This window comes from Choristoneura fumiferana, chromosome 17 (assembly GCF_025370935.1).
Source record: "Choristoneura fumiferana chromosome 17, NRCan_CFum_1, whole genome shotgun sequence".
Taxonomy (NCBI): domain Eukaryota; kingdom Metazoa; phylum Arthropoda; class Insecta; order Lepidoptera; family Tortricidae; genus Choristoneura; species Choristoneura fumiferana.
This window is the reverse complement of record NC_133488.1, coordinates 10,121,284-10,149,192: the sequence shown is the minus strand read 5'-3', so window position 1 is coordinate 10,149,192 and position 27,909 is coordinate 10,121,284. Positions and strand designations below refer to the sequence as shown.

General features: G+C 48.5%; 2 protein-coding genes across 2 annotated transcripts; both read left to right on the top strand.

Moving 5' to 3' along the window:
* Window positions 1–15,950: 15,950 nt before the first annotated feature.
* On the top strand, window positions 15,951–17,885 carry LOC141437173 (uncharacterized). Its single transcript, XM_074100434.1, has 2 exons — window positions 15,951–16,590; window positions 17,218–17,885. The coding sequence occupies exons 1-2, from the start codon at window positions 15,951–15,953 to the stop codon at window positions 17,883–17,885; spliced, it is 1,308 nt and encodes a 435-aa protein (XP_073956535.1).
* A 7,606-nt stretch (window positions 17,886–25,491) lies between these two features.
* LOC141437172 (uncharacterized) lies at window positions 25,492–27,199 on the top strand. The gene is made up of 2 exons (XM_074100433.1): window positions 25,492–25,584; window positions 26,492–27,199. The coding sequence occupies exons 1-2, from the start codon at window positions 25,492–25,494 to the stop codon at window positions 27,197–27,199; spliced, it is 801 nt and encodes a 266-aa protein (XP_073956534.1).
* Window positions 27,200–27,909: the final 710 nt, after the last annotated feature.

Genomic DNA, 27,909 nt, shown 5'->3' with positions numbered 1-27,909 from the left:
GAGAACTAGAGTAATCCTCAGGCACCAGTCTGGATCCTCCTGATCAAAAAACCGCTATTGCAGCCTTTACAGTCCCCCCCGCCCACGTTGGTATTCTGAAAAATCCTCACGCCCCTGCGACCCTCATCTCCCCGATCGACCCCACATACGGCTCCTGGATTAGGGCGACTGCAATTTTTCCGCCTATCTGCCTCGATCATCAGCTCATCGGTCGCCAGTCTAGACCGCGGAGGTTCGCTTGCGCCATTTTGTAAGCCTTGTTTACCACCTGGCTGCCCTTAGCAGTAAGCCACGGTTGCCCTCGCAATCTCATCCCACCTTCCTCGTAGGGCAATCGTGGCTAAATGCATTGTGCGCCGCGTGCACCAATCCGCCCCTTGTGCAGTTCTTGCAGCTTGGGGGTATATCAGCTAAATGGTCAGCACACTCGCCTCTTAGGTGTGGGCCACCGCAATGACTGCATAAGTCCACAGGCTCAGTGCAGTATTTTTTACCGTGGCCAAAACCCAAGCAGCGAGTGCACTGCATGAGCGGGGTCTGGTCCTCGACCCGAACACGCTGAAGGTCAATGTGCGCAAAACCCTTGCCAGCATCCTACGCCAGATAATCGGTAAAACGCTTACCACTACATGGTTGGTGTGGGGATTCCGAGTTCTCCTCCTGTATCGAATCTTAATCCTATCGTTCTCAGCGTCGAGGTCTCCAAAAAACACTCCGATTCTGGTTTCTCAGGGCTTTCATAATGTCCTCGTCAGTGTTGACTGCGAGCACACCCCTGAGAACCAGCAACGGGTCCTTGTTTTCGACCTCCTCAACGCTAAGATCGACTCCATCCCTCTTCAGCCTTTCCTTTATCCGGTCCCTATCTTCTCTCGTTTTCAATCCGATTATGACCTTTCTGTCCCTTGCCTTCCTTACCCTCTCCACCTTTATCCACCCCTCTTTGGCGTCCACTGCCTCTCGAATCTTATTGAGGACCTGCTCTCCGGTCTCCGTCTCGTCTGTCGAGGTAACACAGACAGAGTGCAGGGTTCCTCGCCCCTGAGACGTTTTTTCGGAGTGGCTTGCAGTGACCTCGGCATACGTAGGCGTAGGCGCATTTTTCAACGCCTCTTGGTGCTGCTCCATTTGCGCTTTCAGCTCTATCATCTTTTGAGAGTTTTCAGCAATTAATTTGGCGTGGTCCTCCAGAGCTTTTGTCAGATGGTCCTGGTCGATGAGTGGTCGTTGGGGTGTGTTGGTAGCGGGTTCCTCTTGGTCGACATTTTTCGTGGCTATCTTGTCTGCTTTTGTCTTAAGCTTGCCTACCTCGGCCTCAGCTTCCTTGACCAACTCATAGAGTCGGTCAAGGGAGCTGATAAAAACCAATTTTATTTCCGTTTTTAGATTTTTTGAGTTTTCGAGGTTCAGTTTTGCCTTATGGAGGCAGGCTCGCGCTTCCGACGTTCTACTGGTGAATTTCCTTTTTGGCGATGTCATAGTTGGCGTTTTTACAAACGTCTTGTTTGCTATTGATGGTCCGCTGTCTTGTTGTTTAGCGAGGTTTTTTGGCTTTGCAGGACCCGCCTGCTTCGTTATTGGTGGCAAAGTGGGTGTGGAGTCGGCATTTGCCGCTTCCCACTCGCCTATGCTTCGCCTCACGTTGTTGTCAACTGTTGGCTCGTTTGGTGACCTCTGGTTATCAGTCGGACGTTTGGCCGGGGTCCTCATTCCTAACATGTTTGGCAGATAGGTGTTTCCTCGTATAAAGGAAGAATGTCAAATATCCACAAGTTGCAGACTTGTATAAGTTGTAAAGATTCTACAACTTGTGTATTGCGAAAAGTGGAAGTAAAATCAACAGTATAATAAATAGTTTTTGTCAGTTTAATACGCTGTACGGAGTACAGTAAGTAAAGTAAAAAAGGTAAAAATATAAATTACAGAAAATTTTTAAAAAGGAAATTCGAGCTCTATGTAGAGCCAAGTTTAATACAAATTACTGCACTATGGAGTACAGGTCTTAAATCTGCTTAAAACTAACATAAGTAAAATAAAAGTGGCAAACACCGGCTACTAAACAATATAAATTAGCAGTGTACACTGCTAGTCTTAGAACTAACTTAAATCTGCACACGAATGAAAATAACAAAAAACTTAAATTAAAGTACAAGCGGCTCTAGGTAGAGCTACAAAACCCCACCCAAAGGATAGCTCTCTTTGAGCCGCGTTCAGGGACACCAAGCACGCCCCGCTAGCTCCAAGGGATCCGGAGACACGACCGGTTTCCGCTTTCGGTATCGGATCCAAGATGGCCGCCGAAATCAGATACCAGGCCGTATCTCAGGAACCAGTGGTCAGATCGAGACGCGGTTTTCCCCCCTGAAAAGGGCTCGCTGAGACGCACCGTTGGAGACCGGTTTCAGGAAAATCGGAGACCTGAAAATTTTTCAGGCTGAAAAGTCCAGGATTTTCCTGAAAGCAATCTCGTTGGGTAGACCTTCGACCGGGCTTCTGCACAAAGAAAACCCCCGGTCGCTACGACTTCCCGTTTCGGAGATATCGGAGTTTGAAATTACCCAAGATGGCCGCCGGAACTGTCAAAGTCCAACTTTGACCGGCTATAACTCCGCTCCCGGTGGTCGTAGAACCGTGGGACCTTCTCTGTCCGGCTTCGCTCTCTCTCCTCTCTCCTCCGGGACCACTTCCGGGAATCAAAATTTTCAGGCGCTGAAACGGCCTGAAACCTAGAGGGGCGGGTAGATGCTGAGCCCCGGGGTCCACCGAAGAAAACCGCAGGTCGCTAGGACTCCTAGTTCAGGAGCTATGACGGCTGGAAGAGAAACAAAATGGCCGCCGAGCTGTCAAACTCCAACTTTAGGCGCTGATAACTCCTGAACCAGAAGTCGCAGAGTTGCCGGGATTTCTCCAGGGGTGCTCCCTTGACCTCCTCTTGCTCCCTAAAGGGGTCCCGGGACAAAAAATTTCTGTGCGTCAAAAATGAAAAATTTTGATGAGGATGGATAGGGGCCGAAAAGTAAGTATCAGGGACACCTTTCTCGGAATTTTCCGACGAGGGGTTCGAGAGATAATCGAAAAATAAAACCTGGTATCAAAAAACAAAATGGCCGAAAAAGTTCAACTTCTTTGTTTTTGATTCTTTCTGACCCCGGCTGCCACTTCGGTCGGGTAATATGACCACTCTAAAGACAACCCCGTGGTCAGAAACAATTAAAAACAATTAATTTAGGAAATATAAAGAAAAATTGAAAAAATTAAATAACTCCCGAACCGGTGGGCGAAAAATTCCGAAAAAATACACGAAAAATACAGAAAGAAGAGCCGCACAGAACACAATGCACAGAAAAAATTTAGTCATATGAAAATGTAAAATTTCTTGAAAAAACAAAAAATTTGGTTTTTCAAAAAATTTTTTAAGTCCTAGAGCCTTTAAAATTTTTCTATGTTAAGAATTTGATAGAACTAACTAGCGCGCAACTTTAAGCAGTTTTCAAAAACCGCGCGTCTCACTTTGGTAAAAAGTAATTAACTGTCAAAGTTCGAACACAGAATTATTTTAAAAAAGAAATTATAAGACATAAAAATCAGCGACTTGCGGTTCCGAGCTGCTGCTGATGCGGCGCACGAGGTCTCCAAATTTCAGCTCTCTCTGATGGCCGGAAACGAAACCACGCCAACACGTGGTTTTTGTTTTTTTGACTGTGGCGTCTCAGCGTGACGTCACAGGAAGCCGAGCGATGCGTCAAAAGACGGGGCTTGTCAGGGCGCAGTGCGCGGCACTTCGCTCGTAAAAATCCAATCAGCCAAACTCGAGTAATCACGAGTTTTATGGTCCAAACTTCGTTTTAACCTCAAAACGTCACTATTTCGCACTTTTTTATGTGTCACTGTCACTTATCACGTGTGATTTCACGTGTATGCGCCGTGCAATTACGCAACTTTTGATGTATTTTGTATTACGGTGTAATACGGCTAATATGGCCACTTTTAGTTTTTAAGTGCGGAGCGCTCTTTTTTCGTTGTTTCTTTTTTTGTTTTTTTGGTTTTTTTTTTTTTTTTTTTTTTTTTTTTTTTTTTTTTTTTTTTTTTTTTTTTTTTTTCTGACTACCTCCAACATGATCGGAGCCTATGTTTACAATACCGTTTCACTCCAGTTCTATCACTTATCCTTCTCGCACTTTCATGCTGCATTCCTTTTCTTTCTATCTTTCTTCCTCATTCTTACTATCATTATTAGCTATTCTATCTATCTAATTTTTACTTAACTTATTGTTATATTTCATCTTACATTCCTTTCCTTCCTCTTTTACATACTATCGTATCTCTCTAGCTGTCCTCTGTTACCATGCTTTACTATTTTCTTGCTCTTTCAACAATAGGAGGGGAGAGGGTCCCCGGGTGTTCTTTATTTATAATTCCCAACAATTCTACATTCTTACAATTTTAACAACTATCTTATATCTATAATGTATTACAGTTTTTAGGGTGTCAACATTTGTAAACACTTTTGTCGGACACATTTTTGTTTGGTACTTATTTTACTTGCTTACAATTTTCTTACTCTCTTACATTTAGTACTATTTTATTTATACTCTATATATTTTGCATGCTTATTACTAATATACTCAGTATATCATTTAAACATACTTTTTCTTATCTATTTTTATTTTTAACAATGGTTTTGCTTGCTACTTCTATACAATATTTTATAAATCTTTCTCTATTTTTTCCCATCATTATGTCTCTTATATTGTCTTTAGTTAGTTTTATGTCTATTTTATTTTCCAGGTCAAACCTCTGCACTCCATACTGGGGACATTCAAGAAGCAGGTGGGCAATCGTCTCGGGCACCCCTGGTTCGCAGGAGCATGATGGATTCTCCTTGCACTTAAAGCGATTTAAGTACTCGGAGAATCCACCATGCCCGGTCATTACCTGGGTAATAATGCCGCGCGGGACCATCTTTCGGACCACTCCGTACGCTTCCACCGCATTGGGGAAGAATAGCTTCGTGGTCGACGCGGTCGTACCTTCCACATACCTCCGGTTCCACACATCAAGGGAATCCTTTCGAAGGATTCTCTTGATGTGTGATACCGGACAAAGATCATAGTTTGGTCTTTTCTTGGATGCTACAGCGGCTTCTTTGGCTAGCTGGTCGGCCCTCTCGTTGCCATCCAAACCCGCATGGGCCTTAATCCAGAAAAAGGAAATTTCCTTGCCCTGGAGGGAGATAGATTTTATGTTCTCCCTTGCTGTAACGGCCAGCGGGTGGAAGCAACGATGGTTCGATATAGTCTGCAGAGCCGCCCTAGAGTCACTATAGACCCCAAAAGAAGACCCCCCACTTTTCAGAGCGACACCCGTGGCCTCGCGCAACGCCAGGAGCTCGGCTTGGTACACCGTGCAGTAGTTGGCGAGAGCAAGCTTGACGGCCTTAGTCTCAGCATCGCCCTGCCATACTGACAACGCGGCGCCGACCCTGCCATCAATCCTGCTCCCGTCGGTATAAATTCGGGTGTGGTAGTTCTTGTTATTATCCAGATCCTCCTGGTCGCCAAGAATACCGAACCCGATGTTCATGAGCTCTGCAGGATGGGGCGCACCCAGCGCCGATGCCCTCCGCTCCACCTCCCTGCCGGCTAGTTGCAACAAGTTTACACCCTTCTTGGCCTCATACAATGAGGCCACCTCACAAACTCGGAGGTCGAGAGGGAGCATCCCCGTCAACAACATTGCAGCGTTTAAGGAGACGGTGCGGTAGGCACCACACTGTTTTTGCGCGATGCCGCGCTGCAGCACCTCAAATTTCCTCCTAGACATTAGTTTACTTGCAGCCGGTGCCCAAACGCTCGCCGCATACAAAATCACTGGCTCGATGGTGGCCACGTAAATGGTTCTTACAACCTCGGGATGAAGTCCCCAGCTTACCCTTGCCGCCCTCGCCAGCTGCTTATATATCCCCGTAGCTTTCCGACAAACATTACTAATGTGACTATTGAATGTTAGTTTCCTGTCGATGGTCACCCCTAGTAGTTTTATTTCTTCTGCAAAACAAACCTCTATCCCCCCCATGACTAGGCGCGGGGTGTCATACTTAAGTTTGTTAGTTATAAGCAATGCATTGGTTTTTTGGGGAGCAAACTTAAGCTTGCTTTTGACTCCCCACGCCCAGACACGTTTGAGAGCGTGGTTTGCCTGCCTTTCAATCTCTTGAGACGTACTACCATCGAACGCCAAAACCACGTCGTCAGCGAAAGCCTGGCAATAACAACCCCCGTCTTCCAGATCCTTCAGGAGAGGGTCCAACAGTAAGTTCCATAGGATCGGGCCTCCTATGGAACCCTGCACACAGCCTTTCCCTGTGGATCTAGTGTGTTGTTCGCCCGCATACCTAACCACGACCTCCCTGTCACTGAGATAGCTGTCGATGACCCTCCTCAAGTTCAGTGGACAATTTTCCTCCGCCAGCCGGACTCTGATAGCTGGCCACCATGCACTATCAAAGGCTCCCTCTATATCCAATGAAATTAAAGTAACTATTTTCTTTTCATCTAACTTATTGCGGATGTACTGCATAAGGTTATAGAGGGAGTCTTCAGTGCTACGCTGTGGCATGAATCCATACTGCCGGGGGCTCATCCTAGGTAATAAGTGAAACTTGAGGCGAGTCACCAGCAGCTTCTCGTAAGTTTTGCCCAAAATCGACAAGAGGCCAATAGGTCTGTGAGATTTTGGGACTGTGTAGTCGCTCTTGCCAGGCTTTCGGAGGACTATAACTACCGCTCTTTTCCAAGCTACAGGGAAATATTCGCATTCTAGGCACTTGTTGAAAAGCAGCAACAGGAGCTCCGGATGGGCTTTCACTACACGAAGGCAAATGTCCGCAGTGAAGCCGTCCTCACCCGGGGCCTTTTTCGGGCTGAAAGATTCGATCGCCGTCATGAGCTCCTCCATGGTGAACGGCGGGTCCCAAGCACCAACTTGACCCCCGGAGTTAACCGTTTCGGCTCTCAATCGGGTATCACGATGCTGCTGATTGTCGCTGACTTTAAGATCCTCCGGGTAAAACGTCTCAGCCAGTAGTCTGACGGATCCCTTAGCGTCCAGGGTCTCTCCATCCTTAACTAAAGGTAGATCCTCACACCTTCGCGTCGTTCGGCCTATGACTCGATAAATGCCATCCCAGACACTCTCCCCGTCCTGCTTCCCGCAGAACTCCCTCCAGCTGTCTATCTGCGCTTTAGCTGTCTCTGACTCGTACTTCGCCTTCATTTCCAGGTACTCATTAATGACTTTGGACCTTCGAATTGGGGCCGCCCATCGGACCCTGCGCCTCCTACGAGTGACTTCTCGCTTCATCTCCTCGAGTTCTTCGGACCACCACGGTACAGTAAGTGTTTCTTTAGATTTTTTGATTGGCATTGAGTGTGTGCATGCTTGTGTTATGGCCTCTGTTAGTTTTTGTGTAACTGTTTCTAATCGTGTTGTGTCGTGTATCTGTTCTATGTCTGTGAGTGTGATTCTATTTTCGGCGAGTAATTGGTTGAGTTTCTCATGAAACTCATCCCAATTAGCCTTTTTTGTATTGTATTTTCGTGTAGTTCTGTGTATGGATGTGCCTTTAGATCTTTGTAAGTTGATGTTGAATACTATACCGTTATGGTCCGAGCTCGTGAGATTTTCCTCCACTCTCCAATCATCTATAAGACCCAGAATGTCCGAGGAGCAGGCCGTGAGGTCAACAAAGCTTTGGTACCTTTTTCCCCCTCTGATGGTATCGAAGGTGGGCACGTTCCCTCGGTTAAGTATGGTCAGCTTCAACTCATCCAAACAGCCGGCGAGCTCTTCCCCCCTATAGTCAGTCACTGGACTACCCCACCACATGCTTTTGGCGTTTACGTCTCCTCCAACTATCCACCCCGATGAACCGATTTGCTGGTCTATGTGGGCTAGGCGATCCAGGTCCTCGCCTATGGGGTGGTCATGTCGGGGACACTCGAAGTAAGCCGAGACTAGAGTAATCCTCCAGGCACCAGTCTGGATCCTTACCACGACGATGTTATTTGTGGTAAGGTGGGGGTACTGTATCACGTCTAGCTCCTGATCAAAAACCGCTATTGCAGCCTTTACAGTCCCCCCGCCCACGTTGGTATTCTGAAAAATCCTCACGCCCCTGCGACCCCTCATCTCCCCGATCGACCCCACATACGGCTCCTGGATTAGGGCGACTGCAATTTTCCGCCTATCTGCCTCGATCATCAGCTCATCGGTCGCCAGTCTAGACCGCCGGAGGTTCGCTTGCGCCATTTTGTAAGCCTTGTTTACCACCTGGCTGCCCTTAGCAGTAAGCCACGGTTGCCCTCGCAATCTCATCCCACCTTCTCCTCGTAGGGCAATCGTGGCTAAATGCATTGTGCGCCGCGTGCACCAATCCGCCCCTTGTGCAGTTCTTGCAGCTTGGGGGTATATCAGCTAAATGGTCAGCACACTCGCCTCTTAGGTGTGGGCCACCGCAATGACTGCATAAGTCCACAGGCTCAGTGCAGTATTTTTTACCGTGGCCAAAACCCAAGCAGCGAGTGCACTGCATGAGCGGGGTCTGGTCCTCGACCCGAACACGCTGAAGGTCAATGTGCGCAAAACCCTTGTCCAGCATCCTACGCCAGATAATCGGTGAGACGCTTACCACTACATGGTTGGTGTGGGGATTCCGAGTTCTCCTCCTGTATCGAATCTTAATCCTATCGTTCTCAGCGTCGAGGTCTCCAAAAACACTCCGATTCTGGTTTCTCAGGGCTTTCATAATGTCCTCGTCAGTGTTGACTGCGAGCACACCCCTGAGAACCAGCAACGGGTCCTTGTTTTCGACCTCCTCAACGCTAAGATCGACTCCATCCCTCTTCAGCCTTTCCTTTATCCGGTCCCTATCTTCTCTCGTTTTCAATCCGATTATGACCTTTCTGTCCCTTGCCTTCCTTACCCTCTCCACCTTTATCCACCCCTCTTTGGCGTCCACTGCCTCTCGAATCTTATTGAGGACCTGCTCTCCGGTCTCCGTCTCGTCTGTCGAGGTAACACAGACAGAGTGCAGGGTTCCTCGCCCCTGAGACGTTTTTTCGGAGTGGCTTGCAGTGACCTCGGCATACGTAGGCGTAGGCGCATTTTTCAACGCCTCTTGGTGCTGCTCCATTTGCGCTTTCAGCTCTATCATCTTTTGAGAGTTTTCAGCAATTAATTTGGCGTGGTCCTCCAGAGCTTTTGTCAGATGGTCCTGGTCGATGAGTGGTCGTTGGGGTGTGTTGGTAGCGGGTTCCTCTTGGTCGACATTTTTCGTGGCTATCTTGTCTGCTTTTGTCTTAAGCTTGCCTACCTCGGCCTCAGCTTCCTTGACCAACTCATAGAGTCGGTCAAGGGAGCTGATAAAAACCAATTTTATTTCCGTTTTTAGATTTTTTGAGTTTTCGAGGTTCAGTTTTGCCTTATGGAGGCAGGCTCGCGCTTCCGACGTTCTACTGGTGAATTTCCTTTTTGGCGATGTCATAGTTGGCGTTTTTACAAACGTCTTGTTTGCTATTGATGGTCCGCTGTCTTGTTGTTTAGCGAGGTTTTTTGGCTTTGCAGGACCGGCCTGCTTCGTTATTGGTGGCAAAGTGGGTGTGGAGTCGGCATTTGCCGCTTCCCACTCGCCTATGCTTCGCCTCACGTTATTGTCAACTGTTGGCTCGTTTGGTGACCTCTGGTTATCAGTCGGACGTTTGGCCGGGGTCCTCATTCCTAACATGTTTGGCAGATAGGTGTTTCCTCGTATAAAGGAAGAATGTCAAATATCCACAAGTTGCAGACTTGTATAAGTTGTAAAGATTCTACAACTTGTGTATTGCGAAAAGTGGAAGTAAAATCAACAGTATAATAAATAGTTTTTGTCAGTTTAATACGCTGTACGGAGTACAGTAAGTAAAGTAAAAAAGGTAAAAATATAAATTACAGAAATTTTTTAAAAAGGAAATTCGAGCTCTATGTAGAGCCAAGTTTAATACAAATTACTGCACTATGGAGTACAGGTCTTAAATCTGCTTAAAACTAACATAAGTAAAATAAAAGTGGCAAACACCGGCTACTAAACAATATAAATTAGCAGTGTACACTGCTAGTCTTAGAACTAACTTAAATCTGCACACGAATGAAAATAACAAAAAACTTAAATTAAAGTACAAGCGGCTCTAGGTAGAGCTACAAAACCCCACCCAAAGGATAGCTCTCTTTGAGCCGCGTTCAGGGACACCAAGCACGCCCCGCTAGCTCCAAGGGATCCGGAGACACGACCGGTTTCCGCTTTCGGTATCGGATCCAAGATGGCCGCCGAAATCAGATACCAGGCCGTATCTCAGGAACCAGTGGTCAGATCGAGACGCGGTTTTCCCCCCTGAAAAGGGCTCGCTGAGACGCACCGTTGGAGACCGGTTTCAGGAAAATCGGAGACCTGAAAATTTTTCAGGCTGAAAAGTCCAGGATTTTCCTGAAAGCAATCTCGTTGGGTAGACCTTCGACCGGGCTTCTGCACAAAGAAAACCCCCGGTCGCTACGACTTCCCGTTTCGGAGATATCGGAGTTTGAAATTACCCAAGATGGCCGCCGGAACTGTCAAAGTCCAACTTTGACCGGCTATAACTCCGCTCCCGGTGGTCGTAGAACCGTGGGACCTTCTCTGTCCGGCTTCGCTCTCTCTCCTCTCTCCTCCGGGACCACTTCCGGGAATCAAAATTTTCAGGCGCTGAAACGGCCTGAAACCTAGAGGGGCGGGTAGATGCTGAGCCCCGGGGTCCACCGAAGAAAACCGCAGGTCGCTAGGACTCCTAGTTCAGGAGCTATGACGGCTGGAAGAGAAACAAAATGGCCGCCGAGCTGTCAAACTCCAACTTTAGGCGCTGATAACTCCTGAACCAGAAGTCGCAGAGTTGCCGGGACTTCTCCAGGGGTGCTCCCTTGACCTCCTCTTGCTCCCTAAAGGGGTCCGGGACAAAAAATTTCTGTGCGTCAAAAATGAAAAATTTTGATGAGGATGGATAGGGGCCGAAAAGTAAGTATCAGGGACACCTTTCTCGGAATTTTCCGACGAGGGGTTCGAGAGATAATCGAAAAATAAAACCTGGTATCAAAAAACAAAATGGCCGAAAAAGTTCAACTTCTTTGTTTTTGATTCTTTCTGACCCCGGCTGCCACTTCGGTCGGGTAATATGACCACTCTAAAGACAACCCCGTGGTCAGAAACAATTAAAAACAATTAATTTAGGAAATATAAAGAAAAATTGAAAAAATTAAATAACTCCCGAACCGGTGGGCGAAAAATTCCGAAAAAATACACGAAAAATACAGAAAGAAGAGCCGCACAGAACACAATGCACAGAAAAAATTTAGTCATATGAAAATGTAAAATTTCTTGAAAAAACAAAAAATTTGGTTTTTCAAAAAATTTTTTAAGTCCTAGAGCCTTTAAAATTTTTCTATGTTAAGAATTTGATAGAACTAACTAGCGCGCAACTTTAAGCAGTTTCAAAAACCGCGCGTCTCACTTTGGTAAAAAGTAATTAACTGTCAAAGTTCGAACACAGAATTATTTTTAAAAAAGAAATTATAAGACATAAAAATCAGCGACTTGCGGTTCCGAGCTGCTGCTGATGCGGCGCACGAGGTCTCCAAATTTCAGCTCTCTCTGATGGCCGGAAACGAAACCACGCCAACACGTGGTTTTTGTTTTTTTGACTGTGGCGTCTCAGCGTGACGTCACAGGAAGCCGAGCGATGCGTCAAAAGACGGGGCTTGTCAGGGCGCAGTGCGCGGCACTTCGCTCGTAAAAATCCAATCAGCCAAACTCGAGTAATCACGAGTTTTATGGTCCAAACTTCGTTTTAACCTCAAAAACGTCACTATTTCGCACTTTTTTATGTGTCACTGTCACTTATCACGTGTGATTTCACTGTGCGCGTATGCGCCGTGCAATTACGCAACTTTTGATGTATTGCGCGTGTCTCTACGGCTAATATGGCCACTTTTAGCAATTTTTAAGTGCGGAGCGCTCTGATTTCGCTGTTTCTCGGTCTGTGGGTGGCAGACGACTGTTGGTTAGGTTAGGTTAGGTTAGGTTAGGTTAGGTTAGGTTAGGTTAGGTTAGGTTAGGTTAGGTTAGGTTAGGTTAGGTTAGGTTAGGTTAGGTTAGGTTTTTACTTAAGTGTCGAAATTTCAAATAAGTTCGAACTATTTGAAAATTTTTTTTTTTTTTTTTTTTTTTTTTTTGCTACATTTTTTGCCCCAATAAATCCATTTTTGGAGCTAAAAATCTGCAATTTTGAGGGTTTGTAGATTTTCAAAGCTTTCATCTGCGACGTAAATTTTGCGGGTCTTGCCTTTTTTGTTTGGGAGATACAAATTTTTCAAATCTGAAACTTCGATTATCTCTGAAACCTAACATAACCCTAGGTCTCAAAAATAAAAAAGGGTAGGTTATGTTTTTTAAAAAAAAAAAAAGGGTAGGTTAGTTGTGGGTTTTGACCCTAAAGGTCAATCTTGCAGTTGATATTGGTTCTGCCCCGTCAAGGGGCAAATTATAAAACACCTAGAGTGGTAAAATGGGCGATTCTAGCTCAGGTACTAACATCCGTGCAGAATGCATGGAAATGGTTCTCTAGGACCAAAAATTAGGGCTGTAGACGGGTCTTTAGATATTGGAAAAGAAGCACCTGCTTCTAAAACAACGGCTGCAATGAGAGGGCGTGCAACAAGTAGCGTTGGCGCATATGCGGGAATGGCTGCTGCAAGAGCCAAACTTGCGAAAGAGGACGACGACTTCAGATCCCCAGGAGAGAAGAATAAGGCTTACGTACTGGAATTCCCAGCGCTTCGCCCGGTCACTCGCTCCCGCTCGCAGGGAGGGCGTAGTAATGACGAAAAGATCGGAGCCCCCTCAGGGAAGAACAGCTGGTCACTATTTCAGATCTCTCTGACGATAGCTGCGATGACCCGCGCCGTCAATATAGAAGGGAAAGGATTGAAGCCACTAATCCGCCTCTTCCTCGTCCCACAACTGAAGAAGGCACTCTTACACATGAAGAGACAGACGTAGTGGAATGCGCGCGAAAGGCCGCCCACACGGTCTTGGCTGAAGCCGCTAAGTCCTCCAACTTAAATGGGGTGGTTCGCGGCAACATCAATGCCGCGTGCCGTGAAATTATAGAGGCAATGGAATACCTCGAAAACAGGAGGGAGAGCGACGAGCTCCGCAAGCTCAAAGCCGATAACAAACGCATGCGTGAGCAGCTCGCCCTCCTGACGAGTGAAACCAAAGCGCTAAGGACGGCCTTCACTGAACGGAATTCCACCTCACAGCAGGTAACAAAAGGGCTCCCAGAAGGCTTACAAGAGGTACTAGAAAATCATTCTAGGAAGTTGTTCATAAGCATTGGCAACATGATAAATGCAAGGCTTGAAGCCGTTGAAAAGAGATTACCGCCGGAGCCAATTATGCGCCCCCCGTTAGCAGCGGATAGGGTCAGTAGGCCACAGCAAGAAGCTTCTCAAGTGGAGCGAAGGAAGACCAAGGCTGGTAAGCGATCAGCTAGCCAACCCGAGCCTGTCCAAACTGCTAATACACCAAATCAACCTAAGGCTCAGACTAAGAACCAGAAGGCCCAGCCACAAGCTCAGGCCAAGGCTCAAGCCAAGGCACAGCATCCAAAGGCACAGCCAAAGGTGCAGTTGAGGGCTGTGCAGAGCATCGAAGCACAGCCGTCTACCTCAATGACACAGCCGGCAACCACTACCCAGTTCACCTGGACAGAGGTGGTGAAAAAGAAGTCTAAGGCCAAAGAAGAAAAAAAGTCTTTACAAGCCGAACAAAATACCAACGCAAAGAAAAAGCCGACGGTAATCAAAAAACTAACTGTGCCAAAAAGCGCTGCAGTCATGATTACAATGAAACCGGATACTGACATGACCTACTTAGCGGCCATGCAAAAAATGACATCATCCCTGAAATTAGCGGACATAGGGATTGAATCTGTCAAAGTCCGCAAGTCGGCAACAGGCGCACGCCTGATAGAGGTTCCGGGAGCAAGCAGTGCTAGGGCTGCTGACGACCTGGCAGAAAGAATCACCAAGGTGATAGGTGATGTTGCCACAGTGCAAAGGCCTGTTAAAACAGCGGACCTCCGGATAACCGGCTTTGATGAGTCGGTAACTCCGGAGGATATAAAGACGGCAATCGTACTGAAAGGAGGATGCTCTACAGAAAATGTAAAGGTGAGCCCAATAAGATTCTTGGCAAGTGGCACAGGATCAGCTCTTATAAGATGTCCGATCACTGCTGCCAATGCTCTGTTAGCAGCAGGGAAAATACTTGTGGGATGGTCGGCTGCACATGTCAAAGCCTTAGATCCCATGCCTATGAGATGTTATAGGTGCCTGGGGACGGGCCACACCAGAGCGCTGTGCCCGTCTGCTGTAGACAGAGGCGACTTATGTTTCAGGTGCTCGAAACCTGGACACAAGTCTGCTGAGTGTCAAGAGGCACCCTTTTGCAGTGCATGCCACCATGCCAAGCGGCCAGCGGGGCATATAATGGGGGGACGATCATGTGCACCCCCATCCATAAAAGGCCGAGATAGCATCTTAGTGCTGAATTCCCAAGGGACACAAGAGGGCAATAATATGGATGTCTAGATGCCAGCACACCAGTATCTAGACATCCTACAGGGCAACCTCAACCACTCTGCCCGCGCACAAGACCTGCTGATGCAAGTCATGGCGGAGTGGGAATTGGCCCTAGCGGTAGTGGCTGAGCCCTATTTTGTCCCCCCCCAAACTAATTGGGTCGGAGCAAGTGACGGTGGTGTAGCGGTCGTCGTACCAGTAATGGGTGACTTTCCAACTCTTACACAGGTAGAAAACGGACCAGGCTACGTAGCGGTTAAATGGGAGAGAATTGTCATAATAGCGGTGTACTTCTCCCCCCAACCGGCCTCTGTTTGAGTTTGAGGCATTCCTGGAAGGACTGGGAAGAGTTGCCGGGAGGTGCGCCCCGGCACAAGTCATTGTTATGGGGGACCTTAATGCCAAAAGTGCAGCTTGGGGTTCCCCATACACAGACCCAAAGGGCGAGGTTCTTCGGGACTGGACGCTGGCGGCAGGACTCGAGGTGTTAAATCAGGGTAACGCCAATACGTGTGTGCGTCGACAGGGGGGTTCAATTGTAGACGTAACGTTTGCAACCCCTGCCCTGGCCACACGGATCCTCGATTGGCGTGTCCTTGAGGATGTGGAGACTCTTTCTGATCATCTCTACATTCGGATGAGGGTCTTAGCCCAGCCGTTAGCGTCTCAGCCTCAAAATCTGGGTAGGAATACGGGAACAAGATTTCCACGGTGGGTTATATCCCAGTTTGATCCTGCGATGGCAGAAGAAGCCGCCATCATAGAGGCGTGGGGGGACCCACCTCCAGACACAGCAGGAGTAGAAGTCAAAGCGATGAGATTTCGTGAATCGCTTACTGCGGTGTGCGACGCGGCTATGCCGCGTGTGCGGAAATTTCCGACTAGGCAAAGCGTGTACTGGTGGTCGGCAGAAATTGCTGCCCTCCGAAACGCCAGCAACAAAGCACGCCGTGCTTACACGCACTGCAGACGCCGAAGGTTGCACACCGCAGAAGAAGAGGAGTTGCTCCACAGTGCGCTTAAGAAGGCTAAAGAGGCACTACAAACAGCCATTGTTAAAGCAAAGGATGTCGCTTTTGAAGAATTTGTGGGCACTCTTAATAGAGATCCATGGGGGCGACCATATAAAATGGTCAGAAACAAGATGAAGCGGGCCCCCCCCCATGGATTCCTTGGAGCCTGAACTCCTCGACAGGGTAGTGGAAGGCTTGTTTCCATCGGCACCGGTTTTTGCTCCTCCGAGGATGCTGGCCCCCTCTGAGGAACCAAACGATCGGCATCCGGTGCCAAGAATAACAGACGATGAGATGATGGCCCTGGTCGACCGCCTTAGATCGAACAAGAAGGCTCCAGGACCTGACGGTGTACCGGCTAGGGTGATCCCTCTAGCACTCGAACATTTGGGGGAGCGCTTCAGGGACCTCCTGTCCGAATGTCTGGAGACGGAGCGTTTCCCCAAAGTGTGGAAGGAGGGGCGCCTATGCCTTCTTAGGAAGGAGGGTCGACCAGTGGATTCGCCTTCAGGCCATCGTCCCCTTGTCTTGTTGGATGTATCCGGTAAGATGCTAGAGCGCGTCATTGCTCGCCGGATCATCCAGCACATGGAGGAAGACGGACCAAATGTGGCTGATTGCCAGTACGGATTTCGGGCCGGCCGTGGTACCATTGACGCAATCAAGTCGCTCAAAGACTTTTCGGACCATGCGGCCAGTAGGGGAGAGGGAGTAATCGCAGTATCGCTAGACATAGCGAATGCTTTTGGAACTCTCCCCTACGAAGTAATAAAGGAGGCCTTAAGGTACCACGGCCTGCCTCTCTACTTGCAGAGGATAGTGGGGCACTATCTCGAAGAAAGAGTAGTGCTCTACGAGCACCGCGGGCAACGTAAAGCAAGACCGATGACCTGTGGGGTACCTCAGGGATCGGTGCTGGGTCCACTATTGTGGAACATCGGGTTCGATTGGGCTATAAGAGGAATCCAGCTTCCCCGAATGGCCACCATTTGTTATGCCGATGACACGATGGTGGCTGTCCGGGGAAGCGATAAGACGGAAACATTACGCAGAGCCGCGGTCGCCGCTGAACTAGTGGTTGACCGTATACGCATGCTCGGGTTGGGGGTAGCCGTCTCCAAAACGGAAGCAATTGTCTTTGGAGGACCTGGCTGGCGTGTGCCCGCCGACACCGTAATTCTTATAGGTGGAGAACCTGTCCAGGTCAAGGGTAATATTAAATATCTTGGCCTTGTCCTGGACAGAAAATGGGATTTCTCGGAACATTTTACCCGACTTATTCCCAGATTGATGGGTGCCGCATCAGCACTGGGCAGACTACTGCCCAATGTAGGTGGACCAAGAGGTGCCTGCCGAAGACTCTTTGCAGGCGTAGTCCGCAGCATGGCACTCTACGGAGCACCAATCTGGGCGGACCGGCTGTCGGAGCGAAATAAGTCTCTTCTTCGACGGCCACAGCGGGTCTGTGCAATTCGCCTCATACGGGCATATGTTACAGTGGCCCATATGGCAGCTTGCGTCCTCGCCGGGACCCCGCCATGGGATGTGGATGCTCAGGTCATGTCCGAGACCTACTGGTCCCGACGAGAGGCGCGAGCGCAAGGTGGGGAAAGGTTGGCCCCTCGAGAGCTGGCTAATGCCCGTCGAATGACGGAGAAGAGAATAAGAGACCGGTGGAAGGATAGCTTGGAGGACTGCCGCTATGGAACGAGGACCATAGTGGCACTCCTCCCTTCCTTTGATGAGTGGGTTGAAAGGGAAATTGGGGCAATTTCCTATAGGATGACGCAGGTAATGACCGGACATGGATGCTTCGGTCATTACCTGCATCGAATAGGGAGGGAAATCAGCACAACATGTCATCAGTGTGCACATGACGATGACACTGCCCAGCACACGCTGGAGGTGTGCCCAGCGTGGGAACCCGAGCGACAGGCATTAGTCTCAGCACTGGGACGTAATGACCTGTCGCTCGCAAATGTGGTAAGCGCAATGCTTGAAAGAGAGGAGTCATGGGAGGCCTTCTATAATTTTTGTGAGGCAGTAATCTCCCAAAAAGAAGAAGCGGAACGGGAGCGTGAAGACGAAGTCGACGCGCCCCAGTTCCGGCGCAGACGGAGGGGGGTGAGGCGTAGGCGATTTGCCACCCGTCAAATCCCCCAGTAGGACCAGCGGGCAGGGGATGGGGGTCTCCTGCCTGCATTGCACGGTCCTACGAGTCTGGGGAAGGGGTCGAAACGTTGCGACTTCTTCCCCCTTGGCGCGGGTAGCCCTGGTGTAAAAGCCGGGGCCGCCGAGAGGCGTCGCGGTAGAATCTTCGGGATCCCGTGGCGCCTACCAACCTCGGCAAGAGGGCAACGTCGGAGTGGTTTTAGTGGGTATGCTCCCCCCTCCCCTTCCCGCAGGGGAAGAGGACGGGGGAGAGAGTCCCACATAACCAACCGGGTCTCCCCGGGCCCGGTGGTACTCGTAACGAGTTTCCACTTCGTTAAAAAAAAAAAAAAAAAAAAAAAAAAGGTTAGGTTAGGTTAGGTTAGGTTAGGTTAGGTTAGGTTAGGTTAGGTTAGGTTAGGTTAGGTTAGGTTAGGTTAGGTTAGGTTAGGTTAGGTTAGGTTAGGTTAGGTTAGGTTAGGTTAGGTTAGGTTAGGTTAGGTTAGGTTAGGTTAGGTTAGGTTAGGTTAGGTTAGGTTAGGTTAGGTTAGGTTAGGTTAGGTTAGGTTAGGTTTCCCCAGCCCAACTGGACCGGGGCAACGGACGGCAGAGTGGCGCTAGTGGTGCCGACTGGCGGCGGGTTTCCGACCTTGACAAAAGTCGAGAACGGCCCGGGTTATGTAGCGGCCAAATGGGGGAAGACTGTGGTCATTGCAGTATATTTCTCCCCTAATCGGCCGCTACCCGACTTTGAAGCGTATCTGGAGGGGTTGGGCAGAGTTGTAAGAAGAAGTGCGCCAGCGCCTACAATAGTGTTGGGGGACCTCAATGCTAAGAGCGAGGCATGGGGTTCCCCACACACTGACACCAGAGGGGCAACTCTTCGAGACTGGACGGCAGCAATGGGTCTAGAGGTGTTGAACCAGGGCGACGCCAACACATGTGTTCGACGGCAGGGGGGGTCCATCGTGGACATAACGTTCGCGACCCCTGCCATTGCACAACGAATCATAGGTTGGCGCGTCCTGGAGGACGTCGAGACCCTCTCCGACCATCTGTATATTCGGATGAGGGTCTCCGCTCAAACACAACAGTCGGAACCACCACCTGGAAGGGCTAGGAATAGGCTGAGATTCCCGCGGTGGGTCATTTCGCAGTTCGACTCTGCCATGGCGGAAGAAGCTGCGATAATTGAGGCTTGGGGCGATCCACCACCGAACGATGCGGGAGTTGAGGTTAAGGCGGCTCGATTTAGGGAGTCACTGACAGCGGTGTGCGATGCTTCGATGCCGCGAGTACGGAAATTGCCGGCCAAACAAAGCGTTTACTGGTGGTCAGACGAAATAGCCGCCCTTCGAACCACCAGCAACAACGCACGCCGTGCATACACGCGCTGTAGACGCCGGAGGTCGCACACTGCAGAAGAAGAAGAGTTCCTACACAGGGAGCTAAAGACGGCCAAAGAGGCACTACAATTGGCCATAACAAAAGCCAAAGATAGTGCCTTTGAGGAGTTTGTCGACTCCTTAAATAGGAATCCGTGGGGGCGGCCGTATAAAATGGTCCGCAACAAAATTAAACGTGCTCCCACCACAGAGACCCTAGAGCCCGAACTCCTAGACAGGGTCGTGGAAACCCTCTTCCCACCGGCGCCGGATTTTGCTCCCCCGAGGATGTCGGCTCCCCCCTCGGAGGAGCAAGATGAAAACCAGCCTACCCCGGTATTACGGAGGATGAAATGATGGGCTTGTGGACCGACTGAAGCGCAACAAGAAGGCGCCGGGGCCTGATGGCGTGCCAGCACGGGTCATCCCGCTAGCCCTGGAACACCTGGGTGAGCGCTTCAAAAATCTCCTCAATGAATGCTTGGAGAAAGGGTGCTTTCCCAGGGTATGGAAGGAGGGACGCCTGTGCCTGCTGAGGAAAGAGGGTCGCCGATGGACTCGCCGTCTGGTCACCGGCCATTGGTGTTGCTGGATGTATCCGGGAAGATGTTAGAGCGGATCATATCTTCCCGGATCATCCAGCATTTGGTGGAAGTTGGCCGAATGTAGCTGACTGTCAGTATGGGTTTAGGGCGGGCCGTGGCACCCTAGATGCTGTAAAGGCGCTGAAAGACTTTTCAGATTTTGCGGCCAGCAGGGGGAGGGAGTTATTGCAGTGTCTCTGGACATTGCTAACGCATTCGGAACCCTCCCCTTTGAAGTTATCAAAGAATCGTTGCGGCGCCACGGCATACCGCAACTATCTTCAAAAAATTGTGGGGCACTACCTGGAGGAGCGGGTAGTGCTCTACGATCGAGACGGCTGTAGAACGGCTAGACCTATAGCCTGTGGTGTCCCGCAAGGGTCGGTACTTGGGCCCCTCTTGTGGAACCTGGGCTTTGACTGGGCCATAGGAGGGGTTCAGCTTCCCCGCATGACTACCATCTGCTATGCCGATGATACGATGGTGGCTGTGCGGGGGGAGAGTTACGGGAGACTCTCCGAAGAGCCACAGTTGCGACTGAGCTGGTTGTGGACCGGATTCGAGCATTAGGTCTCCAAGTGGCCGTAGTGAAAACGGATGCGATAGTCTTCGGTGGGCCTGGCTGGCGTGTGCCAGCCAACACCACAATACAAATTGGAGGGGAACCTGTCCAAGTCAAGGCTAACATAAAATACCTTGGCCTTGTCTTGGACAGAAAGTGGGATTTTAATGAACACTTTACGAGACTCGCTCCTCGTTTAGTGAATGCTGCTTCAGCACTGGGTAGGCTGCTACCGAATGTGGAAGGTCCCAAACAGACCTGTAGAAAACTGTTTGCTGGTGTTGTTCGCAGTATGGCGCTTTACGGAGCGCCAATCTGGGCGAACCGGCTGTCGGAGCGGAACAAAGCCCTGCTCCGACGGCCACAGAGGGTATGCGCTATACGTATAATAAGAGGGTATATTACGGTGGCGCACATGGCGGCTTGTGCCCTAGCTGGGACACCGCCATGGGAGATTGACGCTGAAGTAATGTCGGAAACTTATTGGTCCCGACGAGAGGCGCATGCCCGGGGGGAAAGGCTGGCCCCCAGAGAGATAGCCCATGCTCGACGAATAGTCCAGGAGCGCATGCGGGACCGCTGGAAGAGTGACCTGGAGGACTGTCGCTATGGAACCAGAACTATAGCGGCACTCCTCCCGTCGTTTGACCAGTGGTTAGACCGAGAAATTGGTACACTGAGTTACCGAATGGTGCAGATCATGACGGGGCACGGGTGTTTCGGCCACTACCTCAGTCGTATTGGCCGGGAACATGACCCGCTGTGCCACCACTGTGGAGATCCTGATGACACGGCCAGCACACATTGGAAGCGTGCAGCAGCTGGGACACGGAACGTCTGGTGTTGGCTGCGGCTTTAAGGACAGATGACTTGTCGCTCTCAAACATAGTGTCCAAGATGTTAGAGAGTGAGGAGTCATGGAATGCGGTGACAGAATTCTGTGAAGAGGTTATGTCACGAAAGGAGGAGGCGGAACGGGAGCGCGAAGAAGATCCGGGCGCTCCCCTGTTCCGGCGTAGACGGAGGGGGATAAGGCGTAGGCGATTTGCCGCCCGCCAAATCCCCCAGTAGGACCAGCGGGTGGGGGACGGGATCCCCTGCCCGCATTGCACGGTCCTACGAGTCTGGGGGAGGAGTCGAAACGTTGCGGCTTCACCCCCCTTGGCGCGGGTAGCCCTGGCATAGGCCAAGGCCGCTGAGAGGCGTCGCGGTCGAATCTTCGGGACCCCGCGGCGCCTACAAACCTCGGCAAGAAGGCAACGTCGGAGTGGTTTTAGTGGGTATGCTCCCCCCTCCCCTTCCCATAGGGAAGAGGACGGGGAGAGAGCCCCACATAACCACCGGAGCCTCCCTGGGCCTGGTGGTACTCGTAATGAGTTTCCACTCCGTTAAAAAAAAAAAAAAAAAAAAAAAAAAAAAAAAAAAAAAAAAAAAAAAAAGGTTAGGTTAGGTTAGGTTAGGTTAGGTTAGGTTAGGTTGGGTTTTTTTTTTTTTTTTTTTTTTTTTTTTTTTTTTTTTTTTTTTTTTATACCTGACTACCTCCAACATGATCGGAGCCTATGTTTACAATGCCGTTTCACTCCAGTTCTATCACTTATCCTTCTCGCACTTTCATGCTGCATTCCTTTTCTTTCTATCTTTCTTCCTCATTCTTACTATCATTATTAGCTATTCTATCTATCTAATTTTTACTTAACTTATTGTTATATTTCATCTTACATTCCTTTCCTTCCTCTTTTACATACTATCGTATCTCTCTAGCTGTCCTCTGTTACCATGCTTTACTATTTTCTTGCTCTTTCAACAAAAGGAGGGGAGAGGGTCCCCGGGTGTTCTTTATTTATAATTTCCAACAATTCTACATTCTTACAATTTTAACTTAACTATCTTATATCTATAATGTAATACAGTTTTAGGGTGTCAACATTTGTAAACACTTTTTCGGACACATTTTTGTTTGGTACTTATTTTACTTGCTTACAATTTTCTTACTTACTCTTACATTTAGTACTATTTTATTTATACTCTATATATTTTGCATGCTTATTACTAATATACTCAGTATATCATTTAAACATACTTTTTCTTATCTATTTTATTTTTAACAATGGTTTTGCTTGCTACTTCTATACAATATTTTATAAATCTTTCTCTATTTTTCCCATCATTATGTCTCTTATATTGTCTTTAGTTAGTTTAATGTCTATTTTATTTTCCAGGTCAAACCTCTGCACTCCATACTGGGGACATTCAAGGAGCAGGTGGGCAATTGTCTCGGGCACCCCTGGTTCGCAGGAGCATGATGGATTCTCCTTGCACTTAAAACGATTTAAGTACTCGGAGAATCCACCATGCCCGGTCAATATCTGGGTAATAATGCGCGCGGGACCATCTTTCGGACCACTCCGTACGCTTCCACCACATTGGGAAGAATAGCTTCGTGGTCGACGCGGTCGTACCTTCCACATACCTCCGGTTCCACACATCAAGGGAATCCTTTCGAAGGATTCTCTTGATGTGTGATACCGGACAAAGATCATAGTTTGGTCTTCTTTTGGATGCTACAGCGGCTTCTTTGGCTAGCTGGTCGGCCCTCTCGTTGCCATCCAATCCCGCGTGTGCCTTTATCCAAAACAAGGAAAGTTCCTTGCCTTGGAGGGAGATTGATGTTAAGTTCTCTCTTGTGGCTATGGCGAGCGGGTGGAGGCAACGATGGTTCGAAATGGTTTGCAGAGCCGCCCTAGAGTCGCTATAGACCCCAAAAGAAGACCCCGCACTGTTCAGAGCCACACTTGTAGCCTCTTGTAAGGCTAGGAGCTCGGCCTGATACACGCTACAGTAGTCCGAGAGCGCAAGCTTGACGGCCCTAGTCTCGGCGTCGCCTTGCCAAATAGATAATGCGGCGCCGACCCTGCCACCAATCTTGCTCCCGTCGGTGTATATCCTAGTTGTGTATTGCTCGTTCTTGTTTAGGGCATCCTGATCGGCCAGGATCCCAAACTCGATGCTGGTTTGCTCCGCTGGATGTGGTGTCTCCAGCGCGGACCCTCTCCGCTCAATCTCCCTGTCGCCAAGCTGCGGCAGGTTTGCTCCCCTCTTGGCTTCATAAAGTAAAGCTGCCTCACGGACTCGGAGGTCTAGTGGGAGCATCCCCGCTAGCAGCAACGCGGCGTTGAGGGAGACAGTGCGGTAGGCCCCGCACTGTTTTTGCGCTATGCCTCTCTGTATGACCTCAAACTTCTTTCGCGTCGTCAGCTTCTCTGCAGCCGGTGCCCATACGCTCGCGGCATACAGTATCACTGGCTCTATGGTTGCCACGTAAATCGTTTTGACAACTTCGGGATGAAGTCCCCAGCTAACTTTTGCCGCCTTTGTCAGTTGCTTGTATATCCCCGCAGCTTTCCTGCAAACATTGGTTATATGGCTGTTGAATGTTAGCTTATTGTCTATGGTCACACCTAGGAGTTTCACTTCCTCCGCAAAACCAACCTCTATCCCTCCCATGACGAGGCGCGGGGTGTCGTACTTAAGCTTGTTTGTAATAAGCAACGCATTTGTTTTATGTGGAGCAAACTTAAGTTTGCTCTTGACTCCCCACGCCCGGACACGCTCGAGAGCGGGGTTAGCCTGCCCTTCAATCTCCTGTGCTGTGCTTCCGTCAAACGCCATGACCACGTCATCTGCGAAGGCCTGGCAGTAGCTACCCCCATTTGCAAGATCCTTCAAGAGGGGGTCCAACAATAAGTTCCATAGAATTGGGCCTCCTATGGAACCTTGGACACAACCCTTTCTTGTGGATCTTGTGTGTTGTTCTCCCGCATACCTAACCACGACCTCTCTGTCACTAAGATAGCTGTCGATGACCCTTCTCAAGTTCAGCGGACAGTTCTCCTCCGCCAGTCGGACTCGGATTTCGGGCCACCATGCGCTATCGAAGGCTCCCTCTATATCTAGTGAAATCAAAGTGATCATTTTCTTTTGTTTCAACTTATTGCGGATGTACTGCATAAGGCTATAGAGGGAGTCTTCGGTGCTGCGCTGCGGCATGAACCCGTACTGGCGGGGGCTCATCCTTGGCAATATGTGATACTTGAGTCGGGTCACCAACAGCTTCTCGTAAGTTTTGCCCATAATTGACAGGAGGCCGATCGGTCTATGGGATTTGGGAATGGTGTAGTCGCTCTTGCCAGGCTTCCGCAGAATTATGACAACAGCTCTCTTCCAAGCTGCTGGGAAATACTCACACTCGAGGCATTTATTGAAAAACTGCAGCATTGTTTCTGGGTGGGCCTTCACAACGCGAAGACAGATGTCCGCTGTGAAACCGTCTTCTCCCGGGGCCTTCTTCGGACTAAAGGACTCGATCGCCCTCATGAGCTCCTCCATGGTAAACGGCGGGTCGCAAGCACCAACTTGTCCCCCGGCGTTCACCTCTTCGGCTCTCCTTCGGGTTTCACGGTGCCGCTGGTTGTCGTTGGTATCGAGGTCCTCCGGGTAAAACGTCTCAGCCAGTAATTGAACGGAGCCCTTCGCGTCCAGGGTCACCCCGTCCTTTATCAGCGGTAGATCTTCGCTTCTCCGCGCTGTTCTGCCTATGACCCTGTATATCCCGTCCCACATGCTCTCCCTATCCTGCTTCCCGCAGAACTCCCGCCAGCTGTCTATCTGAGCCTTCGCTGCCTCCGACTCATACGCGTTTTTCTGTTCCAGGTACTCTTGAATAACTTTGGACTTTCGGACTGGGGCTGCACAACGAATCCTGCGCTTTCTACGGGTCACCTCTCTCTTCATCTCCGCAAGTTTTCGGACCACCATGGCACGGTAAGTACTTCCTTATTTTTCTTAGTTGGCATGGACTGTTTGCAGGCAATATCTATGGACTGTATAATTTTGTGTGTAAGTTGTTCCAATTGTTTTGTGCTGTTTATCTGTTTAATATCTGCTATTGTGATTTGATTTTCTATGAATAATTGGGCGAGTTTCTCATTAAACTCATCCCAATTAGCCTTTTTGGTGTTGTACTTCCTTGTTGTCCTAGATATGCTAGCGCCTTTGGATCTTTTCAGGTTTAAGTTAAATACCATGCCATTATGATCCGAACTCGTGAGATTCTCCACTACATTCCACCTGTCAACGAAGCCCAGGATATTCGATGTGCAAGCCGTGATGTCGACAAAGCTCTGGTACCGTTTCCCCCCCCTGATGGTATCGAATGTTGGTACTGTTATAATTGTCACGTTTTGTACTCAATCGCGGATTTCCATGACAGTGCATTGCCGACGATGCACTGACGATATACACTCTTTATGCTTTTTAGACCAGTCTAGATTTGAAACTCGTGGCGGACACCCAACTTTGTGTAACTCAAATTTATTAATAAACGTTATTTTTATGGACAATAGTAGTTTCAAAAACCCACCCCGTAACAGTGGTGTCAGAAGTGGGATTTTCCACAACTATTCGGGGTTTAACTTTACAGTTTAAACTTAAGTGAAAGTTTTAACCGAAACTACGCGAGTCATCCACTGTGTCATTCAAAAGTATCGTAAGAGTGTGTCCGCCCTAAACCCTATTTCTCTGTTTCGTGAAGTTCTAAGACTCAAATTACCAAATAGCCGCGCCGTTTCGTGAATTGCTAAGATTCAAACTATGTACTAAAGTGAAAAGAATAGCTGTCATCTCTACCTCCGCTGTGTCCCGCTGCTCACGCCGTATCCTGTACCGTTCAAGAAGAAGCCGCTCAGTTCCTCTTGCATAACTGTGTGCTGGCAAATCCGGTGGTAGTCATTCTTGGTTATCGTCCACGACGAGTCATTCTTGGAGAGAAAACGACGTGAAAGTTGTTCGTATACCTAACCTACTAGATCCTGAGTTCCTGCTGTAAAACGCCTTGTTCGTGTCGCCCTGCCATGCTGAATTTCTTCGTGCTTATGTGAGTAGAATATTCTGTTTCTGTAGTTACTATCAATTTGTCAATCTAAAGTCGGTTTCGAAAGTATACGGTTTTGGGATCCAAATAATAGTCTTATAGTGTCAGTGTTAGAATTATTATATATACACACTTACCATTTCAAGCATTATCAATAACAGCAAGATGGGTTCAGAAGACCAGCCAAATCAGTTTCCACGGAGCAAACTCCTATTCAAGTTCTTTGTAGTTTCGTAAATGTGTATAAAGGAGATCGTGAAACCTTGCCTGCATTTTTAACAAATTGCCAAAATGCATTGGACTTAGCGTCGGAGAATCAAAAGGTTGTGTTACTGAAATTCATAATTTCAAAATTGGAAGGCAAGGCTCAAATAGCCTGCTCAAATAAAATTTTTGAGAAGTTTGAGGATTTAAAATCTTTCCTTAAACAAAACTTTGGCGAGACTAAACATTACAACCACCTCCTCCTAGACCTACAAGCTTGTAAACAACAGGTGAATGAAACTGTCGCTCAATACGCCCTTCGTGTGGAAACCTGTTTAACACAACTGCAATCAGAAATACACAACTCTGGCTCGTATAAAAAGGAAATACCGGGTCGCATTGCAATGACGGAAGATCTCGCCTTATATACATTCTCCTTGGGCCTAAAACCCAATATTAGCAACATGGTAAGATGTAAAAGTCCCAAGAACTTAAATTCAGCAATCAATATTGCAATAGAAGAGGAAAAAATCCAGAATTTGTCATTCAGATCGGGTAAACATGTAAAGTTCTGCAAGATTTGCCGTAGAGAGGGCCATTTAGAGGCCAACTGTTACAATGGGCAAAGTCATCTTTGCGAGTGCCGTCATGCCAACGTCAAATAACGATGCAGCGAACTCTCCTCGTAGTTTGATTCCTAAATCATCACCTATTACATGTAGGTATTGTAAAAATATCGGTCACGATATTTCACAATGTAGAAAACGGCAATTCAATAATACTAGGTTCGCGAATAACACCGGTCAACGACACGCTGATCAAAACTGCTTAGACTGCGCTCCGGTCACGTTTGACGCAGAGTCACCACAAAACGAAGTATATTACAATAATGCAAACACCAGTCATTTAAACTAGGTAATCGGGTTTCAGACTCGTGCCAACCGAAACCTGAGTCACCAGGCACTTCTACTATCTCTACTTACGCTACTATTTCTGGTGAAAGTTCATGCAGTGTTATATCCACTAAGTCTATATTTCTAAGTCCATCACTGTTGCGAATGATTCGTAAGATTTTAATCATACTCTCCCACTGTTCTACTAAATCAACTCAAAATCCACTTTTTGAAAAATCCACTTGAATTTTATTTCGAGGCCAAAACAAAACGAAGAATATATTTTCAACGTGTTTTCTTGGACTAAAGTTACTGATAGCAAAGCAAACTCCTGATATAAAGGCGGAGCAAAGAACTTTTTTGTCCCTTGGGAACGTATCATAATCCATCTTTCATTATCCCGGTTTCCTGGTATGAAATCTCAGACGATAATCTTAACGTTTTTGTTTTCGTCAAAAAAACTTATCAACATGTTCTTCGTT

Bases quoted from the DNA above. Each gene is read 5' to 3' on its own strand.
- LOC141437173 (XM_074100434.1), top strand. From the start codon at position 15,951: ATGCTGGCCCCCTCTGAGGAACCAAACGATCGGCATCCGGTGCCAAGA. The intron at 16,591-17,217 runs GTAAAGCAAGAC...CATATGTTACAG, and splicing joins CTACGAGCACCGCGGGCAAC to TGGCCCATATGGCAGCTTGC.
- LOC141437172 (XM_074100433.1), top strand. From the start codon at position 25,492: ATGATCCGAACTCGTGAGATTCTCCACTACATTCCACCTGTCAACGAA. The intron at 25,585-26,491 runs GTACCGTTTCCC...TATCAATAACAG, and splicing joins GTGATGTCGACAAAGCTCTG to CAAGATGGGTTCAGAAGACC.